The 22,699-nt window shown below is 37.4% G+C and overlaps 1 protein-coding gene across 3 annotated transcripts in view; it reads right to left on the bottom strand.

Moving 5' to 3' along the window:
- Window positions 1-943: 943 nt before the first annotated feature.
- GLCE (glucuronic acid epimerase) overlaps window positions 944-22,699 on the bottom strand; it is a 118,068-nt gene continuing 96,312 nt past the window's right edge. For 2 of the 3 annotated variants that reach the window (XM_082446639.1, XM_082446640.1), the window contains 3 exons: window positions 14,184-14,779; window positions 10,667-10,912; window positions 944-4,925 (listed from right to left, as the gene is read on the bottom strand). In XM_082446639.1, coding sequence (XP_082302765.1) covers window positions 3,901-4,925; window positions 10,667-10,912; window positions 14,184-14,766 — 1,854 coding nt within the window. In that variant the 5' untranslated portion in view covers window positions 14,767-14,779 and the 3' untranslated portion in view covers window positions 944-3,900. The remainder of the gene's footprint in view (window positions 4,926-10,666; window positions 10,913-14,183; window positions 14,780-22,699) is intronic. The other variant, XM_082446641.1, reaches the window with a different exon arrangement.

Below are 22,699 nucleotides of genomic sequence, written 5' to 3'. Positions count from 1 at the left end.
CCAGACTATGGAATAAGTCCTGTGCAGCATGGAGGGTCTGTCTCCTCTCAAGGGCAATGGGGAGGCAAATATGTGATGCTCAGTGTGCTAAAGCAGAATGGCCGATGTATTAACAGTTTGGCTACAGATAGCAAAATTAAGGCAAGAGCAGTGCAAGACCTCATTCAGACCAAGGACTGCTTGCAGTCTTATGGCTGTTTCCCAACTGAGGATGAGAGAAAGAAGAGATGACAACAGTGTTGATTAGCAGCCTGTCAAAGTATGTGCACTCATCAGGTAGAAAAAGTTGATTGGTGATCAATTGGAATTCCACTATAGAAATGGTGCAGAATGTTTATAATCTAAAAAATAATGTGCAATGAAACATAACAGGAAGCCAGACTAGTCTCTGGTTTCATACATATTAGGGAAAGTAAAATGATTACTTTCTGAGAGGAAGAGGGGGCAGAGATTAAATAATGCTTTTTGTTCTGGAGAAGAGGTTATGTATGGGAAATACAGCAAGAACAAACTTTCAAATAAATCGGAATCAGACAAAAGTGGTTACCAGCCTGAATTAGCATGGGAAAGGGCATCCTCACAACTGTCACAGCACCTTGCTTTTGCTCACGTTACCCCTTCTTCTTCCACCTGGTACCCAGGCCTGAAGCCCCTGCTTAGGCTATCTCCTCTGTAACACCTACCCTGACTGACCACACAATTTGGCATTTTATTTTTCTGAAACTGTTTTGTGGACATTGTGTTCCCCCTATAGACTAAACCTCCTTAGGATGAAGGCCCATATGATATTCCCCACTTTGTCTTAAAGGGCCTGACACACCTTTAATGAACATTTGTTGCCTGACTAGTTGTCACCAGCTGAACAGAAAATGGTCAGAAATATGCTTGCTGGGCTCAAGTAATCTTAGAATAATCAGAGAAGAAAGAGAAACATCCAGATATGTTCCTTTTAAGATAAAAACTTTATTTTACAATTATATAAAGCTGCTTTACATTAAGCACAAACAATCGATTTACTTTGTATAGAAACAAAATACCTTTTCATCTGCAAAAAATCAAGTTTTGCTGTATATAAAACTAACATGTGCACATTGTGCTTAAACTGCAAAGTCTGTACAGCTTTACAAAGGACTACCCTTCAGAAGGGCATCCAGTAAACACTTTATTGCATATTTAACACATGGTCTATAACCCACATGTACAATGGAAGAGAAACAAGAAAAACAATTAAAAGGAGGATGAAAATAGCAGCTTTCAGTGGAAGTTTGCACACCGACAAAGAAAAAGGTCTGCCACATCTGTAGAGTTGTGCTTGTGTGTCATTTTTGTACTTGCTCACATACACTGGATGGTTTTTGGATGAAGCCTTTATGTACAATAACTCTGAAAGGGTCAAACCTGACCTTCATCTGGAAACTTTTGGCTGGTTTTATAACTGAAGTGGCAATAGGTTTAATTTAATATCAAAGCTAACTCAGGGTAAGTGTAAACAACTAATACCCACATTCTTGGAACAAAGAAAAATTTAAAGAAATAAAACAAAACTTTAAAATACCTTCCCCATTCTCGCAAAGCTCAGACTAAATAAACATTTTGCATGATTTAAAATCCTAGAAAACTCCACAGGTGTTTAGGAAGAAAAGTGTGATGGATGGTCTTGGGCAGTGTTTCTCCACATATATCCCCCGGTTCACTTGCATCAGAATTACCTGAACACTTATGCTTCACAGGCAGATTTACTGAATATCTGGAATCTCTATTTCAGAAAGCTCCCAGGTGATTCTGAGGCATTAGTTTGAGAACCACTGGTTTGTACAGCCAGTGCTGCTACAGGGTCAACTCACCCTCTTTGAAAATTCTGGGATCACAGGAAAAATCGAGTTGCTGTTGCAACGTGGAAGGCAGTGTGAAACCAACAGCAATGAAATAGCAATGCTATTTCTAGATCAAAATGTCTTTCTTTTTTCAGTGGAAAAAGACAGCCACGTTGTTAAGGCACTGATATTTGTCACAGAAGCAGTACCATACTGTTTTCATTGATTCCCTCAATCTGAAGTACCAGTATGCAAACACAAGGCAGAAGTCTGGACTGCTCTAAATAATAACAAATACGATGGAGTAAAAACGATTTCCAGATTGGAGAAGGTTTATTTTTGAGCCCTGAAATAAAAAAAGCAGGAGTCCAGATATTCTTGTTGAGACATCTAATGTATAAGAACTACAAAGGTCAACAGCTAGGGGGAAACCTAATAACCCACAACTGTTTTGTTGTGGGCAAAATCGACTTGTGGTCACATAAATTGGGAGTTTAAACTTACTTTTCCATGGCCAGTTTAATATTGTCTTCAGTTGTAGATCTTCGTTCCTGCCCCCTTTGCCACTGATACATATATTTTGTACATAGATACGTATGTATTGTCTGGTTTCTAAGTGGTGTTGGTAGGCTGAGTTCAATCAAGATGTAGTGTGCAGGCAGGTGCCCACCTGGCTCTTGATGTGCATTTCATACAGGTCACACACAAACTGCACGGTGTGTGTCAGACTCAGTCCCCTGAAAATATGGGGTCTCATGTTTCCATTCTGTATAAGTTATTGTATTGATTTAGTGTATTGTCATACACTAAAACAAAGACAGCAAAATCAGCCTCCCTCAGTTCTGACCTACTGCCTGAAGTCTTATAGCAGACACTACCCAGGGTAGAGGGCTATGATACCTATTTATGTGAGGTATAAAACCAAAATAAAGGTCTGATTACACATGTACAGCTAATGCAGTAGCATCACTTTTATCCAATAGCTGAAATAATTTAAAGTTAAAATTGCAAAGGAGAAACACTGATGCACAAAAGGCAATAGTTTGGAAAGTTGTCGACCAAGAATGATCTAAGTAGAAAAAAAAAAAAACCTGCTACAAAACCTTATAATATCTGACCTAGTAATTTTCTTTAAAGGGGAAAAAAAATCTTAAAAAGACAGTGGTAGTGGACTTATCAAAATTACTACCTCCTCCCCAAATTTAGGTTTATAATAAAAATTCCCAAATGTCCCCCCAACATAGAAAAAACTCTCTAGCATAGTCTGAAATGAAATACAAAATTCTAGATAGTGACAAAAAGAAACCACCACAATGGGGGTAGAGGAGGGATAGAATGATTATCAAACCTTTACTGATTGTAGATCAAGTTTCATAAAACAGATAACATTTCTGTAATTTCTTGTGCAGTCAACAAGTTTCATTTTAGTTGTGCTTACATTATATAACTGTGAAGCCTGAACACTGGTTGTGTTTTTAATTTACACGTTTCAAGAAAACCATAAATTCAAAATATTCTCCATATATAACAAATTGAACAAATCCAACAAATGTTCATTCACTCCCAAAAAATTAATATATAGAAAAGAAACATCATTTTTAAAGTTGCACAGTCCACTATTCAGGCTACAAGTACATATTTACTGTATTACAGCACATTATTTTTTTAAAGTCTGCTTTCAACATAAACATAAATAACCACATTTTAAAAGAGCCCCATACTAAGTTTGCAGGCAAGTGCTGGACAGTTGGCCAGTAAGAGCTACTTACCATTGTCTTTCCCAAACCGAGAGGAGTGGACTATCTGTGGAACTATCTGTATAGGGTGATAAGCAAGGCCAAGTTAAACATTTTCATTCACCCATTGACTAAACACTTTTCTGCTCCAAATGCCACCTCCATTTCTAAACACCCAACTCATGGAATGCAATTATCTCAGAAGACTGGTTTTAAGGATCATTTATCACTTTGATGTAATCCACAAAAACCTAGTATACAACCTTTTAAAATGTGCCTATGCTCTGCTGACAGAGAGCCCGTAGTTTTTGTGTACAGCAGAGGTTGAAATATGATTTTGGTTCTGAGCTCTAGTTGTGCTTTGCCCTGCTGCCTTTAAGGTAGCTTTTCCACCTCTTGACAAATTCTTTGAAGATTGGGGACTCATCAATGGTGCTGAGTAGCTGCAGTTGATTGATGTGGGTGGTGTGATAGTCCCAGCGGGCCAGGTTGGGGGCAATGCCAAGCATGAAGTGCCGGAGGTCATAGATGGTTCCTGAGCCAGTGTCGTACAAGGGGAGCATGGCTTTAAGGGATTCCATGCCACGCTCATACAAGGACCTCGCTTCTTTCCCGAGTTTTTCCCCTGCAGTTTCTTTTAAGTCATACAGCCCAATTAAAGAATACATAAAGCCATTTAAAACAAAAGAGCTAGGTGTGGTTGGATATTCTTCATACCAGTCATGTTTATTCATAAACACAGCTTTAACTCCATGCTGCTCTGATAGAAATTTGTAAGGGGCTGTTGCCCTTAAAGCTGAGTTGAGGAATACATGGTCTTTTGTTAAGAGATAGGCCCTGACTAATGTAGAAATGGCTTGCCCTTGGGCCATGGCAGAGTACCACCCTGGCTCTAAAGACTTGAACCCTTCCCCTAACTTACGGGTCACCATAATTGGCCAGCCACCTTTCTCATCCTGGTTCCTCACCAACCAATCACTGGCAGCAAAGAATGCGGCCATGTGGGCTGTGGTAGAGATGGTAATGTTGTCGAGGAAGCCTTTCCCTTTTGCAATCAACCTAACTACCTTCTTGGGCATTATTTTGGTTGGCTTGACAGCTTTTGTATTGGAAAGACCCACTCCTTTCCGGAGGTCAGTGACCAGGTCCCTGGTAACCGTGCTCCATGAAGTTCTGGGCCCAATGCCATAGTATATGTCTCTTTCTTTAAAAGCAATTAGCTGGGTATTTGAGACATAATGTACAGTGAAGAGCTGATTCTTTTCTGTGGTCTCCAGAACCACAGACACACTTCCGTTTGTTAAGAACTTGAGGTCAAATGAAATAATAAAATCTTTTGTGTTCCCCAGTTGCAAGGATACACCATCACTGGTTTCTGTAGGGGGAAAATATACCAAAAAAGACTGGTTAGAATAGAAGCTCTTTGTATTTAAAAGTTACTTGCAATTCATCCTTGACAATCACTGACCATACAAAATTAATACTTCAATTTTTTTTTTTTTTTTTTAGCCTAGCTTTATTTATTTATTTATTTATGGCTGTGTTGGGTCTTCGTTTCTGTGCGAGGGCTTTCTCTAGTTGCGGTGAGCGGGGGCCACTCTTCATCGCGGTGCGCGGGCCTCTCACTAGCGCGGACTCTCTTGTTGCGGAGCACAGGCTCCAGACGCGCAGGCTCAGTAATTGTGGCTCACGGGCACAGTTGCTCCGTGGCATGTGGGATCTTCCCAGACCAGGGCTCGAACCCGTGTCCCCTGCATTGGCAGGCAGATTCTCAACCACTGCGCCACCAGGGAAGCCCACTTCAATATTTTATATGTCAGATTTTTAAAAAAATGTTTATTTTTACTAAGTTAACCATAAACAGATGACAACTGTTGAGTCCGTGATGGCTTGTGAGCATCAGGGCAAAGCTCTTACCTTTTGGCCTGTCTAGTTTACATTAGAGGGGTTAATGGCCTTAGCAGATAGCTAAGGTACTGTGGTCAAACTGCCTTTTCTAGATCAAATACTGGTTGACCAATAATCAATGACTGTCTAGTATACCCATTCTACAAAAAGAAGAAATATAGCCAAAAGCTGGCTCAGCATATTACAAGAAAGAGCCTAGAAGAAAAGAACGGTTAGACATGAATTAAAAAAAAAAATTTTTTTTTTTTTTTTTTGGCTGTGCTGCGTGGCTTGCAGGATCTTAGCTCACCAACCAGGAATAGAACCTGGGCCACCAGCTGTGGAAGCATGGAGTCCTAACCACTGGACCACCAGGGAATTCCCTAAAAAATTTTTATTTACTTAATATTTAGTAAGTATTTACTATGTTCTAAGTGCTTTACACATATTAACTCATTTAGTCATTATAACACTTACAAGAGTAGTGCTATTATTACTCTTTATGAATGATGAACAGAGACACAGAAGTTAAGTAACTTGCCTAAGGTACAAAGAGTTGAACACAGGTTGTCTAGTCTGGCTGTATGATACATGCTCTGAATCACCAATCGATGTTGAAAATGATAAGTTTGTTTTCAGATATTCATTGGAATTGTGAATAAATTCTGGAAATTAAGCAATCGGCTCATGTAGTCAACAAAAAGTGAGGAATACTGGGGGAGGCTCTGGAGTTAAAACAAACAAACTTTGTTTGGATTCTCACTTCACCACTTACTAGCTTTGAGATGTTCAACAAGATACACCTATTTGAGCCTCAGTTTCTTCACGTGTTAAGTAGAAATAATATTACTTTGCAAGGTAACTGTGAGGATTAAAAAAAAAGGATAGTGGCTTGGAACATAGTATAAAATGATGATGATGATGATGATGATTCTGAAGCCAATGGTTTCAGAGGCTGATAAAGTAGCAGAGCTGTTTTATTTGGCAGATCGTCAAATAGGAAATTTCTCTTGCATGTCTACAGTACGATGATGGCTGACTCTCAGAAAGTTGACTTCTACCAAGAAAAGAAACTGAGCATATTAAAACCAAACAGTAGCAGCAGCAGGAAGATGAAGAGGAAGAGGAAGAAGAAGAAAAAGAGAAAGAAAAACAACAAAAATATATGTAGCACAAATTTTATAACATTAAAGGTAAATGTGAATATCTTGGTCTATACAGAGCTTAAATCTTTTTAAAATTTATTTAATTAATTTATTTATTTGGGCTGCGTTGGCCTTCGTTGCTGCACGTGGGCTTTCTCTAGTTGCGATGAGCGGGGGCTACTCTTCGTTGCGGTGCGCGGGCTTTTTTTCCCATTGCAGTGGCTTCTCTTGTTGTGGAGCACGGGCTCTAGGTGCGTGGGCTTCAGTAGTTGCAGCACATGCACTCAGTAGTTGTGGCACACGGGCTTAGTTGCTCAGTGGTATGTGGGATCTTCCCGGAACAGGGCTCGAACCCGTGTCCCCTGCATTGGCAGGCGGATTCTTAACCATTGCACCATCAGAGCTTAAATCTTAAAAACACATTCACATGTATTATCTCATTTGTTCCTTACAATAATCTTCTGAGGCTGGTAGAGCAGGAATTACTGCTTCCATTTTAGAGATGAAGATATGGAGGCTTTGCAAGGGTAAAAGGTTTGCCCAAAGCCGAATGCTAACTAGTGGTAGAGCAGGGACTAGAAACCAGGGTTCCTGGGTCTAAGCTCAAAGATTGTGAAAATGACATGATATTGGAAATACCATCCTCATGAGAATAACCAGTGGAAGAATTATTTCTCTTAAACATAGCTATAGAATCAGATCTACTTTAAGGCGTCCTTGAGGAAATCTTGGGTGCCCCTTATTGGAGCGATGATTGGGAATGTGAACTGATGATAGTGTATACAGTGTGATTAGCTTGGACAGTATTATCACCATGTTGAGCTGATCATTTAACTCTTCCAACACTGGACTCTACCAGTGTGGATATAACTGACCCAAGGCTCTTAATTACTTCATTTGATGGAATAGACAATTATGGAAGTTGTACTGAGAATGAGAACATCTTGCTAGATGTATGATGTTTTGAGTGACTTTTTAAAAAGCGATTTCAGAAGTATATTTCTAACACAGTAAAAATCCATTTTATCTGGAGAAATGTCAACATGTAACCTCTCTCTTAGCTGGCATTTTCCTGTATCTATAGTAAACGGAATCTGATGCTCAGTACAACGTACTTGATGTTTCAGGATGTTTCGCAGGATTCTGAATTGACTTATGAATTACTCAAGATTAAATTATATTCAGCAGAGGCTATCTTGAGTGCTACTTATTTTTGTATTCTTATGGTAATGCCTCATTAATCAGACAACACTGTTAACTATGGCATCCATTCTCACCACCATCTTCAGAAGTCCAAATGGGAGAAAGTTGAAGAATTATATTTTCTTCTCAGAATTCCATTCTAATTTTCACTTTATGTATACAAATCTAATGAAATGATATAGTTCGATCAATCACCTTATGTTTCAATGTAACAGATTACGTAGTTCAAAGAACTCAGTAATGAATGATGTCATTTAACACCACCAGAGGGGGTTATTGAGCCACAGAGGAGAAGTGACAAAGAAGTCACAATCCCCAATTTAAATCATATGAGACAGGTCTTTTAATTCCTATCTTATAGATGTACAGAGAGGTTAAATATCCTGTCTACGTCACTCAGAAGGGTCTGAATGGTAGCAACAGGAACATGACTGTGGTTGTGGCAACCACTTTGGAAATATACCAGGCAAGATTTTGAGCTCTACTGGAGAGTCCTAAGCTATCTGGAGACCTGTGCTTTAAATCTACTAATAGAAAGTTTCGAGCTTCCTGTCGCTTGAAATCCATGACTCCTCTCTCTGACCGGTTATTCCCAGGAGTCACTATAAGTGTCTATTTTTGGTAAATGTGGTACATATAAATGTATTTTAGGCAACAAAGGATGATAAACACTTAAGAATAGTCTTTAAATTAATGTTTCCACACATAACATGAACTGTTATTAATCAACAGGTTTACTATGTGGAGTGAGAAGAGGCCTTACTCAGAACCTCAAGGAACAGAGAGACAAGGGTCAGGCAGAAGGAAAGTTCATAAGAAGCCTCAGAAGGAATGGCTACACAGAGAGGGGAAAGTGAGGTCATGGAAATGAAGTGAAGAGAGTGTTTGGGAAAGGGAAAGCTAATTTAATAAAGCAGGACAGGTATAAAGTTTCAATTCATTCAATTTTAAAATTAGGTAGAAGGAAAAAAAACATTCTTCAACAAACAAAACAATAAAAAATATGCTGCAGACCCATGTTATGGTTTTTCCCTCTAGATAATCTTATTTCCTTTCAGGGAAAAAAATCCAAGGCCAAAAAGGAAAAAGACCAACAGCATGTAGCCTCTGGTCTTCCAGAGCCTCACTTCACTTAGGCCTATGCTTTAATGCACAAGTTCCAATTTCTTCTCATCAATGATTCTCTGAATTTATCTCCCAAGAAGACTATTTCATCTAAAAAGCCTCATTTCCCATTCCTACGTTTCAATAAACGTCTCACCTTTTTGATTTCCTTCTCCTGCTCTGAGCAACAACTCCAACTAACTCTCCCTCATATACTTGTATCAAACCCAACTCCAGACACATCCAAGATATCAAAACAAGCACCACATTCTGAGGCAGCACACTCCTACCAACAGAGAGTTCCAATTGTGAGTAGCTAGTGTGCCACTGGCAGAATGTCTGTCCCAGACAGTTCTCTCCTCCATATGCTTAAACCCACCTTGGGAAGTAGTTTCATCTCCGGTTGCTGGCTGCAGAATGAAGGGCTAAAGTGAAGGCCCTTCACTTAGTATGAGGAGACCTATTGTTTGTATTAACCAGGGTACCCAAAAGTGCACAATGAAATCTATTGCTCTGAATAGGGCAGAGTTCAAGAGATGGTTCTAGAAAACCTCCCAGCACTTGAGGAGATCGAGATGAGGGCTGCTGTTTTCCACCCTAATCCAGACTACATTATTAATCAGTGTGAAAATAAGCCCTCTAGATGCAACCAAAATCAAATGTCCTTTTTAGTCTAATAATTTCCCGCTATAAATCATAAGCTAAATATTCTTAAACATCTCCATGTACTTTCTCACCCAGCCAAGCCTGTTTTTTTACAATAAGCAAAGATGCTCTATGTACTGGAATATCACAGAATGCCATAGGATAAAAGAAGTTTTAGTCACAGAATAAAAAGTAAAGGTCACCACCCATTATTTGCATTGCATTAAGCCCTCATAAATCCATTACTTAAGGCCATCTAGAATGAGTAGATTTGTACTGCTGTTTTCAAGGTCTGTGAATTACACAGTCATCAGTAAAGGACAAGGACAGAATACAGAAAAGGTCTTATAACCTTTTCTTTTTATTTACCAACTGGCAAGGTTGGTGGGAGGGAGGATGAGTTCTGTTCTTGACAACATTTCCCTGGCAGAAAATTAAGCCTGAGGTGCTAACTAAAATTATTCTATTGTCTTTTTAAGTAATGAACTCATTAATTCTCATGGATATTGATTAGTGGAGAGAAATACATTACATCCCAATTAATGGGACCGTCTTAGTAAAAGGGGAAATGGTGCATAAAGTTAATTTGATTTTATAAAAGATTTTATTAATGAAATGGCTTTATATGAAGTTCGAAACAATCTAGTACATTAACAAAATTCAATATAGAAAGCAGGCCTGGTTGGTAATGCTATATTACTTTGAAAAAATAAAAAGCTACTGGTAAAAAATAGGCAAAGGAAAGGATGGCTCTCGCTATAAAGAAAAATTTCTACCTTAATGCAAAATAGTTTAAAAATTAAAGGATGAGTACTGTGCTGAAACATTAAAATAAACTGAGAAACTTTACTCCTGTGGGATCTGGTTCCCTGGAAGGAGAAAGACATCATACAGTAACCTGGTTCTTGTGGCTTGGCTCTTCATGCAGTAAATATTCCTTATATAACCTTAAATTTTTTAGCTGATCCATTTTTAGATTTCACTTGGATGACACTATTTGTTTCTTCATATATGTAAATATCAAGCGTCTGTTAATGTGTTTTTTAAAAACCATAAAAACAGTTTTAAGGGAGTATCAGGTGCCATAAATCGACATAAGATTAGCAAACACATATAAAAACACATCACTCACCTGGAGCAGTGAACTGTTTAACATTGGTGAATCTAGACTTATCAGCCACACTGGCCATAAAGCAGCCCTTTGGCACGGTCCAGTCATTGGGCTTGCTATTTTTGCCCCTGTCTTCTGCTGTTTCATATACCTCTATGTGAGGGGGTTTCTCAGTTAGATTCTTGCTGTAATGACTTAACCCATACTGTGCAATCTGGATTGGGTAGAAATAGCCTTGAGGTCCCCATTGTGTAGATAGAGGTACACCTATAAAACAGAGAAACAAAATAAATAACTATCTGCAGACATTCATAATCCTATTCTGAATACCACTCTTCACTGTTTTACTTCTGGGGGAGTTACAGGGTTATCAGCAACTTTTAAGCTTCCTTATTACACTGTTTTCATAATTACTAAAAACGAGTACTAAATTAACCAGAAATGAAAAACAGAACTAAACGCTCATTCACTCTCATTCATTATTTGTTGACAGATAGCAATGCAATGTTGTAGATCATCTTTTTAAGGACTAATTGTTAATGTGTGCTACTTTTGCTCACAGCTACAGATGTCATATTTCATAATTCTGTTTCATACATTCAAGTTTTACACAATTTAAATACATATAGTTAATGTTACCAGCTTTATTCTAGAATATTAAACCTGAAATTTTCTTAACATCTGTACTTAACAGTCAAGTTAATTACATACTAATCTTTCCCTCCGGTGTCAAGATGTGGTCTAGTAACTTTAATCATCTGATGGTTAAAAGTATTTGCTTAAGAAGCCAGCTATGACTAGGCAACTTAAAGTATAAACACAGTTTGCAATTCTTTTTCATATCCTTCACATCAAAATGTAATTCTTGAGAACAAAGAGTGCTTTTTTTAAAGAATGAATTAAAGTTGTATATTTAACCATAGATTCTTGATAAATTCATTAATGGATTATCTCTTGTAAAGTTCTAAGCAAAACTTTTAAATGTTTGGCATTAGTGTTTATTTTAGTAATTTCCTACATGGGAAATACAATAATACCACACTGTACAGAATACTGTATTATTGCATCATGGTGTATGTGTTGAGAGATAAACTCCTATTTGTAGTCCTAAAATAAATTAACAAGCAACAGATGGGCATGGCATAAAGTGGGAACCTACAAAACTATATGTGTTTTGATGTAGTTTCAAAATAGTTTAAGGAATTAGAGACCATATAGGCTAAGAAACCTAGGCTACAGATAAGCTTTTTAACTTCAATATTCTTTCTCCAAGGTTAGATTTTTTTTTTTTCAAAATTCAAACAGAATTATTTTCACTTAATAAAAGGAAGGTTTATACTATCTCATTTGATGGGTAATAACTACAATAATGTGCAATTGGCCTAAGAAGTGATAGACTGATCGATGGAACAGAATAGTAGGCCAGAAACATACTCTAGTTTAGAAACATACTCTAGTTTCAAAATATTTTAGTATAACGATAAAGATTGAATCATTGATCAGCGGGGAAAAGAGGAGATCATTCAATAAACACTAAGGGAAAAAAAAATTAAAATTAGGCCCTGACCTTGTACCATTTGTCAAAATATAAATCAGTTTAGTTGGACTAAAAAGTTAATTGTAAAAAAAACCCCATAAAACTATTAGAGAAAATACAGATGAACAGCTGATCATGGCATGGCACATGATTTTCTAAGCATAAAAGGAAGAATTAAAAAAAAAAAACTCTAAGTTTAGTAAATAGAACTAAAAATTTCTAAAACTAACAAATCATAAATAAAATGAAAAGACAGCCAAATTAAAGAAAATATCTTTAACAAATGCAACAAGGTGCTACCACCCTCGCTATATATATAAAAGGCCTCACAAATATATTTTTCTAAAAAACAACATTAATCACATTGAAAAAGGGGGAAAGAACATCAAGCCCATTCTATAATGGTTAAAAGCATATGAAAAAGATATCTGACCTCACTAATTGCTATAGAAAGCAAATTATGAGATCCCTTTGTAAACAACAGATTAAAAAATAAACTTTCATGATGGCAGGAGTTGGGTGACAGAAGCACCCTTATACTCTATTGGAAGCGTGAATAGGGTCAACCTTCTTGGAAAGTAGTTTGGTAAAATAGATTAACTGATACTATTTGACATGGTAATTTATTTCCTAGGGAACTACTCTGAGAATACAATTAAAACAGCAAATGATTAACTATGAATATCTATACCATTATGTATAATGGCAAAAAGTGGAAATGACCTAAATGTCCAACTAAAGAGAAAGGTTCCATACATTATTATGGCATGTCCTTATTATGAATAACAGTGATTAAAATATTCAATAACAAGAGGAAATAATCATAATATGTTGAACGAAAAAAGAATACAAAACTGACTATATAGCATGATTCTAATTTGTTTAAAAATGTATATCTACAAAAACAACAAAAAGATTGGAAAATACATCAAAACATTAACAGTGGTTATGGTTGCTTTTTACTTTTTCTTTAGCATCTAAGCACGTATTAAGCTTATACACTTTTAAAAATTACTGGGAAAAAAAAAAAGGTTTGGTGATGGATATCTTTCAAGCCTCTAAAAAACTATTAGCCTCCTGAACACTGCACAATAAATATGATTATAACTATGTTAAAACATATACCTAGGTATAAAGACCTTCTGAGAATATACAAAAATGGTAATAATTATCTTGAATGGTAAGAATATAAGTGAATTTGCCCCCTTCCTTCTTCTAAACATTCAGTAAAGATATTACAAAAATTAAAATATTAAGATATTAAAATCACTTTCTATAACAAAATGAGAAAAATGAAATAAAACCCAAACTAAGCAATCTTAAAACACACTAAGTTCTTTCCTCTGACTAAATGATATACTTTAAAGTCAAATTCAATTTGGCTTTCTGATCAATCCTAGGTTTGAAATACAAATTCCAAAATGTATTAATTATACCCATAAGGAACCCCCAGGTTTTAAAGACAATGAAAGACAATATGTAATAGACTATAGGAGTTCATGAAGTTCAGAGAAAATGGTATTATGTATTATCTTGTTCTGAGAACTGTAAACCTCCATCCAGGGGTGATACCTGGCAAATCTGGTAGTAAGACTTGGTACATTGATGGATTTGGTACACTGGATGGATTTGGTACACTGGATGGTCTATCTCCCTTTCCCATCTCCTCTCATAGGATATGATAATAACCGTACAGGATAATAACTGTATATTTTAATGCAAAATTTCTGGAGACGCTGTGCCTTGACTTTACTGATGATAATTTTAGTTTCTGGGGCAGGTTAATGGCATAATCCTATTTAATCAGGTATGATCTTATTGTAGCCCTTAAATCACACCATCTAGAAAGTTCAGGTTTAACCTGTTCCTCCCTGCTAAGTCAGAGCGATGAAAGGTCTCTTGATAGTAAGCTATGTAAGTACTTGCTATATAATTAACACAGTCTCTTATTCCTCAACACAATCAGGACAGAAAAATGCAGTGGAGTAGATGGATACCAACCTTCAACCCCACTTATGCACTTGACTCTGTCTCGGACTTCCACGTTGTAGCCTTCAAAGGACATAAATACACCATCAGGGTGATAAGGGGCTCTCTGTGCATAGACTTTGGAATAGCTATGAGAGAATTCAAACCGATCATAGCCATCGTACTGAACCACCTTTCCGTAAACGTCAAAATATTTCTCTACCCAGGTGAATGGAAGAAAGACTTCATTCCCCTCTCGTCTCCCTTTAATTGTGTGTTCATCATTTATGAGACAGTCAATTTCTTCATATTTGAGCCCTAACACCTTGCTTCCCCCATTGCTATTGAAGCCCCCAACAACAGGGGGCGCTTTCTGCTGTTCCTGAGGGAATGCCTCCTCAGAGTGCTTGGCCATGTGGTTCACATCGTTGTTGCTCTCAGACGCTGCTGCTCTTTTTTCTAACGCATCCACTCTGAAGCCACTACTCGAGTGCCGTGGAAACTGGATTGCTTTGTCGCTGGAACACTTATTCCACAAAAGTACTGTGACCAAAGTGAAGAGTGCGCTGATGACAATCAAAGTCTTATAGTTGACCCGAGCTGCCAAGCAACGCATATTCAGACCATACCTATGGAGGCAAGAAGAAAAATTCACACAAAGATGTACTTACTGACATTTCATAGGATAAGATTTACTTTTTTATACTGAACCACCACATTAGGGCAATTTTATTAACTGCATGTAATCTGATCAGATTTAAAATTGCTAACTCAAACTTTTCAGCAGAGACAAAGAAAAGGCAAGAGGTGCTTTCCCCTCTTAAAATGCTCAGTTAGCATGATCCTCTAAAGCAAAGATTCCCAATCTTTCTCTGTTTGTCGCTCCCTTGGATTCTTTTTTTTTTTTTTTTTTTGTGATAATCTATCTATCTATCTATCTATCTATCTATTTATTTATTTATGGCTGTGTTGGGTCTTCGTTTCTGTGCGAGGGCTTTCTCTAGTTATGGCAAGCGGGGGCCACTCTTCATCGCAGTGGGCCGGCCTCCCACTATTGTGGCCTCTCACTATCGCGGCCTCTCTTGTTGCGGAGCACAGGCTCCAGACGCGCAGCCTCAGTAGTTGTGGCTCACGGGCCTAGTTGCTCCGTGGCATGTGGGATCCTCCCAGACCAGGGCTCGAACCCGTGTCCCCTGCATTGGCAGGCAGATTCTTAACCACTGCGCCACCAGGGAAGCCCGCTCCCTTGGATTCTTAATAATTTTTACATGAAGCCTCTAGGTCAAAAAAAACACCTATTACTTCCATTTGTGAAGTAGTTGGGCTCAAACAACTTAATACATATTTTTGTCCTAACAACTGAGTAGCTGTTTGAAAAAAATATAACAGGTCATGTCAAGGTCAACACTGACATCCATGTTGCCAAATCCAACAATGAATTTTTAGTGCTCATCCTGTTACTTCTCAGCAGCATAAAATAGTAAACGACTCTTTCCTTCCTGAAACACTTTCTTCCCAGGACTTCCAGGGCACCATTCTTTCTTGGTTCTCCTTATACCCCAACTGGATGCTCCTCCTAGTCATCTTTGATCATTCCTTCTCATCTCTCTGAACCTTAACGTTGAAATGCCTTAGGGTCCCAGTCTTCAGACCTCTTCCGTATCTCTATTCACTCCCAGGTGATCTCACCCAATCTCATGGCTTTAAATACAATTTATATGTTGACTTTTCCCAAAATTCTATCTCCAGGCCAGACCTTTCTTCAGAACTGCAGGCACATATACCTATGTGCCAATCCAAGTATCAATAACTGACATCTTTATTTGAAGGTCAAATGGACTTCTGAAACATAACATTCAAAATTTAATCCCTAATCCTTCCCTTCAATCTGTTCCTCCTTTACCGCTCAGACCAGAAATATTGACTCCTTTCTTGTTCACCCCATATCCAACCAGTCAGGAAATCCTGTTGTCCCTACCTTCAAATTATACCCAGAATCTAATCACTTTTCACCAACTACACAAGTTACCAACACATCAGAGCCACTGCCATATTTCACCTGGAATATTACAGTGATGTCTAACCTGCTCTCCCTGCTTTTACCCTTGCTCTACTATTCTACCCCGAAGTCTATTCTCAACATAGCAGTCAGAATGATGCTTTTAAATATAAGCCAGATCCTGTCTTTCCAGTCATGATGGGAGAAGAATTTGATGCTGTTGTCCCTACTGGCCATGTGGTGTACCAACCAGTTGTGATTGTACTGTAGGTAGTCCTGGAATGCTTGCTGCTGGGGTGGGAAACATGGAAAATTATGGGTTAGTTATATGTGCAACGTATGGAATATCTCTGCCCACTGAGAGTAAAGAGAGTAGGCTTACTGCTGTTTGCTACAGTAGCTCTGTAATTTATTTTATGGTGTAAATCCAAAACTACTTATTTTATGGTTGTAATCCTTCTTCCCCCTTTTCCTCTCAATAAACCCTTCTGGCAGCAATGAGATTAAAAAAAATCAAACCGTAAAATGAAAACGTTTAATGAAAAATTACACAGTGATTTTCTGTTTTTCAGGAAAGCTGATGGTGTTTTTCAATTAAAAGCTCATTTCTTTTAATTCCAAGAGGAGGTAAACCCTGAGTCCTTGCATGTCTGAAAGCAACTTTATTCTGCTCTCACCTTTGATTAATAGTTTGGCAGGATATAGAATCCTTGGGCTGCATATTATTTTCTTTCTAAATGCTGTAGGCAATGTTTTACTTTCTTAAAGCATTACGGGCTACTGATGAGAGATTTGACTTCAGTCTGATACTTGTCATTTTGTACATGACTTCCCTCTGGATCTTGTGTTTACCCTAGGAATTCTGCAGTTTTGCAAGAATGTGTTACAGTATGGTATCTGATTCACTATTTCAGCACTTGGTGTGCCCTTTCAACCTGAAACCTTGTGTTCTCTTATTCTTGTTTAATGGATGTAGTATCTTCTTGCAGCTCTGAGTATGTTAGAGCTCTGTTTTTGTAAAGTTCTCTCAGATTATCTCTGTTTTCTTTAGTGGTCATTTTTCTGGTTATTTTAGTCTCTTCCATGGTGTTAGCTTTCTTCACACGCCTGTGATCTTTGTTTACTCATTCATCTTTAGGCTTGAATGACTCATTAGCCAACACAGATTTCCTCTGTTATTGTGAAGATGGCCTGATTTTTGGCTAGATTGTTCTCCTGAGAGGGGCTCTGTGTGGGTTGGGTACAGGCGGAGTGACAGTGTTCCTTTAGGGTGTGTGGGTGGGTAGCCAGCAGGCCCTCTAAATACCAGAATGAAGATGACTTTTTCTTTTGTCCTGGGGACATAACTCGTACTCTTAGAAGCCTTCGCTTTTCCCAATTTCTCTAAAGAAAATCTGGCTGGTGTTTTGGCTGGGGTTCACGCCAGCTATCTATAGTTCAAGTGCAGGGGTGAGAGAGATAAGGGGAAGGAAGGAGAGGGTACAGCCATGCCTTCTAGTACTGGAACAGAGATCCGGAAATCTGTTTAATTATCACCCTATGGTAATCTTCCTATTTATTGTTATTGGCTTCTTCATTTCTTATTTCTATATATTTTATTTCAGTGGGGCATCAGGAGGGAAGGTAGGCAAAGATATGGGTCTGGTACAACTTGGAAATCATACACAGATTGTAAGAGCTGGAATCCAATAATATATTTTATCATCTGCATTATTACTATGAGAAAATGTGTTGAACACTAAAAAAAAAAAAAAAGAGTGTGGTACAAGCAAACCTTCAGAAGTCATGTATTTATAAATTGAGGATTTCCTTATATAGTAGCATGGGCAAACTGATAATACTAAGTGATGTTCTCTGTTTTAATTTTATTTATTTATTTTTATTTTTGGCTGCGTTGGGTCTTTGCTGCTGCGCGCGGGCTTTTCTCTAGTTGTGGTGAGCAGAGGCTACTCTTCATTGCGGTGTGCGGGTTTCTCATTGGGTGGCTTCTCTTGTTGCAGAGCATGGGCTCTAGGCGCGCAGGCTTCAGTAGTTGTGGCGCTCGGGCTCAGTAGTTGTGGCTCACGGGCTCTAGAGCGTAGGCTCAGTAGTTGTGGCGCACGGGCTTAGTTGCTCCGTGGCATGTGGGATCTTCCCGGACCAGGGCTCGAACCCGTGTTCCCTGCATTGGCAGGCGGATTCTTAACCACTGCGCCACCAAGGAAGCCCCTAAGTGATGTTTAAACAAACAAACAGAAAAAGCCCTCCGTTAAAAACATCTATGTGCCAACATTTGAATCATCCATCAGCTATACTAACATTTAGACCAGTTAAAACAGAAATATAAAGCTTTTGTCCTCTCTTTGAGACGTGCCCTTCCTCCATGACGCAAAAGAGAGTAAACCTGCTTATGGAACTAGTAGGCTACCATTATGATGAGGCATGTGATGGGAAAATAAAGAAAAGTCAAAATTAAAAACTTTCAATAACCTTTATGTCCAGATTTTGTTATCTGATACCATTCCTTACTAAAAGCAATCGGAAAAAAAAATAATAAAAGCAATCAGGGCTTCTTAGAGAAATCAGTCTGAAAGGTCCCTTTCCCCATTAAGTCAAAGCTGTGAGAATTATGACTGACGTTGACTGAAACACACTGAATCAATAAAGATCCATGAGTCTATAATGATATTCAAAAAAGAAGATAGCCAGAAAAAATACTTAAATCATCTTCTGATGAAAATTGGTAACTAAATGAAAGAATTTATTTATCTATCTTTGCAGGAGAACACACCAATAGCCCCAGATGACAAAGAATTCTATTTTACAGAAAAAGGGTGGCTAATAATGTGGAAGAAAAAAATTAAAATCAGAAAATTAGTATTACGCAATTCCTCATGAAATTACTAATTTAGGCAAGTGTTATATTCAGGCATATGTTTGATAGGGATTTAGTGATTCATACTGTGCAAAGTAACATCAAATACATTATTTCCTAGTCACAAGGAGAAAAAGGTGAAACTCTACAATGAAGGGATCACTCAGCACCCTAATTCAGTGGTCAAATTCAGTCTCATTAATGATGACTCATGCAGATGTTGTCTCTTGATGAGTTAAAATAAAAAGTACATAACCTATTGTATATCCCAGCCAAAAATGTTTAACTTGGATTTCTCTGGCCCTACGATTTAATTTCTAGTTAACAGGAAATAGAAGGGAAAGAGGAACAAGTTAAGTGCAGATGCAACCAGTACATCAAGAAGGTGAGACATCCTGCAGGAGAGTTGGCCCCATCTCCTTAATAAATTAGTGGTATGAAAAGAAAAAGGAGACTGGGTTAGACTTTCTGAAAAGAGACTTAAGAAATATAACAACCAGATGTGAGACTTGGTCCTAAGCTGGGAAATCTGACTATGGACTTGGTAAGAAGGAAAGATGGAAGGACATATGGAGGTTGTTAACTGAAAAAAGGAGGTTACAGAACAGCACATATAGTATGATTTTCTAATTTTCCATGAATATGTTTAATGTGTTTTTAAACCATAAAAAAAGAAAATTAAGAATGTCAAAGTCACTTTTGTTAAAATATTTAAAGAAAGAAATATAAATTTTTAGTTAAAATTCTTAGTTTTCAAAATAGGCACTGACATTTTTTGGAGGGGAGGATGGAGAGAAAGAAAACTCTGAGTATTGACATGCAGTACTAACTACCAAACAGGCTTATCTAAAGGTAAGTACAATAATTTTATTATGTTTCTCATATTATAGAAAACTGACTATAGAAACTTTCAAATTTCGAAAAGTAAATTACATTGACATTTTGCTAAGTATAAATGATAGTAACTTTAAAAGCTAAAACCAGGGTTTTCTGCTGAGTGGTGATAAGCTTCCTACTCATTTTAAAGCTTTTGCTACATCCATGAACTAGATTAACCTTTCAAGTTAAAGTAAAAAAAAAAAAAAAGTAAATAAATAAATTCAAAAACCTTGAAAGCTCATGTATTGCTGATCCTAAAGATTTATTTCATTAGAAACATAATCCAATAAAATTTAGTTTTAGTAACTTTAGAGATCTACAACAGAAATAACATTCAGTAAACATAAAGAAACTGTGGAATAAGTTCTTTGCACAAACAGTTAAAAATTAAGTAAAGCAAAATATAACTTAGTTTTCCTTTGGGAGAGCAAACTGTTCTCTTCTAAAATGATGTGCAATTCAAAGAAATTTTCCTGATACCTTACTTTTCAAATTCATTTTCCTGAGTAATTCAGTAAACATTAAAACTGTGGATATCACCATGAGTTTTTAAAATATGAAGGTCATATTTCAGTTAAGAACAGCCTTCAAATAAATTTGTAATAGATTTCAGTGAAAGAAATTATTGGCTTTTTCTTTCCTCTGAATAATGTAGACCAATGCCTGCTTGCCCATTATTTTCTCTTTTTTATTTATATAACAATTTATATTCTTATAATCCTTTGGTAGCAAGTAAATAGAAGGAATAGTAGTTGCTCAATAGAAAATCAAACTGACTGGTTCAATCAGTATCTATTCGGCAGCTAACATGTGGCAGGTAAGGCACAATCCCTGTCCCTAAAGGCCAGGTTGGTAGGAAACATGGGCATAAGAAACAATAATGCAATGATACACAAACTGTAAAAAAAAAAAAAAAGTTATGTAGAATGTGTTATGTAACACAGTAACGTTTTAAGTGAAAGCTTCCAGGTGGAATGAGTAGACTTACAGTCAAGCATGTTCCAAAATCAGGGTGTTTGCATTTGCCATTCCCTCTGCTTGGCAACCTGTTTCCCCAGATATCCACTTGGCTTGCTCCCTTACTTCTTCAGGTCACTGCTTAAGGGTCAGTTTATTAGAGAGGCCCTCTCTGACCACCCTATCCTAAATAGCAGTTCTCACCCCATCATTCTCTAGGTCCTTACTTGGCTTTATTTTTCTTCATAGCATTTATCACTACTTGATATTATACATATTCAGATTATAAACCCTCTCTAATCCACTAGAATGTAAATTCCACAAGGGTTGCGATTTTGCTTCTCCTGGTCATTGCTGCGTCCCCAATGCCTAGAAATGTGCCTGGTTCAAGTAGGCATTCAATAAATATTTACTGAATGAACACTGTTAAGCATGCAATTTTAAAAAATAACAGACATTTGAAATAGACAATTTTGTTTCCTTCCCCATACTTGGGTATTCTGAAATCATAATCCAAATAAAAATGAACATAACTGACATAACAGAATATGGATTGTGATGCTGTATATTGGCCAACTCTTTAAAACGGATTTATAATTTAAGTACTGCTGTTAGTAATGTTTCATCTGTTTACTGCTTGATAGACCAAGATTTAAATTACACAGTCAAATGTTTAAGTATTCTGCGATAGCTCCAACTCAAAGGAGAACTGCCTAATACTTTTGGTGGTCAGGACTCTTCCAGTAACGCAAGTAAGTAGTATTCCCTAGCAACAACTACTGAAAATAAAGGACAAAATGAAAAGGTAATTCTGCTAGTCCATTAAAAAAAAAAAAAAAGTTAAAATAATCTTTGATACAAGTAGCTCACAATGCTTCAAATGAGATTATATTCCTAGGCAAACATCCCAAAGAAATTGAGCAGGGGGTTTATAGTATATTATATTATTCACATTTTACAGATGAAGAGACTAAGGTATAATAGCCCACAAGAGATTCATTAAAACAGAGGACAAGGACAAAGCCAAGATAGCTGAGAATTTAAGATTAAAAATTATATTTCTATTTTACAGATGATGAAACTGAGGCTCTGTGATGTTAAGTAATTTACCCTAGGTCATATGATTATTTGATGGTTCACTAGAGATTTGAACTCCAAACCCCGTACTCTGACGTTCACAGGGTATATTTTATTTCAGAAGCTGAATACCACCCTTTCCCAGGAGATACTCTAATTTATAGCAGGTTACCAGATTGTGAATTGAACTCAGACATTAACAGATCTTATTCTAGATAAAGCTGAATTGTGACCTTGAATCAACAGTTTACATAGGTAGAGTACAATTTTAGAAAGTGTTATCTAGTTATTTTAAAAACGTATTAGCATTTCTAAATGAAGCTACTGTTATTTTTGAATTTTCTTCAAATCTTACAGTATAATTACAAACCATGTTACTATCAGAAAAGAATAGAAAGGGAAGTCATAATTATGATATTTATGTATACATAGCCCAGTAAAGCTACCTGGTCTGCAGGTGGATTAGAATAATTAAGCTCTTGAAAATAGGATTCCCATTGGCCCTACAAATCTAGCAACAGCTTACAAATTCATTACAACGCTTCATTTTGCCAATAATTATAATGATGTTCTGGGATAGCTTGTTGAAGCAAAACCTTTCTCCAGAGATAAAAATGGACTTTTAGGGCTTCCCTGGTGGCGCAGTGGTTGAGAATCTGCCTGCCAGTGCAGGGGACACGGGTTCGAGCCCTGGTCTGGGAGGATTCCACATGCCGCGGAGCAACTGGGCCCGTGAGCCACAATTACTGAGCCTGCGCGTCTGGAGCCTGTGCTCCGCAACAA

The sequence above is a fragment of the Balaenoptera physalus genome (genome assembly GCF_965194825.1).
Source record: "Balaenoptera physalus genome assembly, chromosome: 2".
NCBI lineage: Eukaryota > Metazoa > Chordata > Mammalia > Artiodactyla > Balaenopteridae > Balaenoptera > Balaenoptera physalus.
Note: the sequence above shows the minus strand (reverse complement) of the source record. Positions and strands in the feature narration are given on the sequence as shown.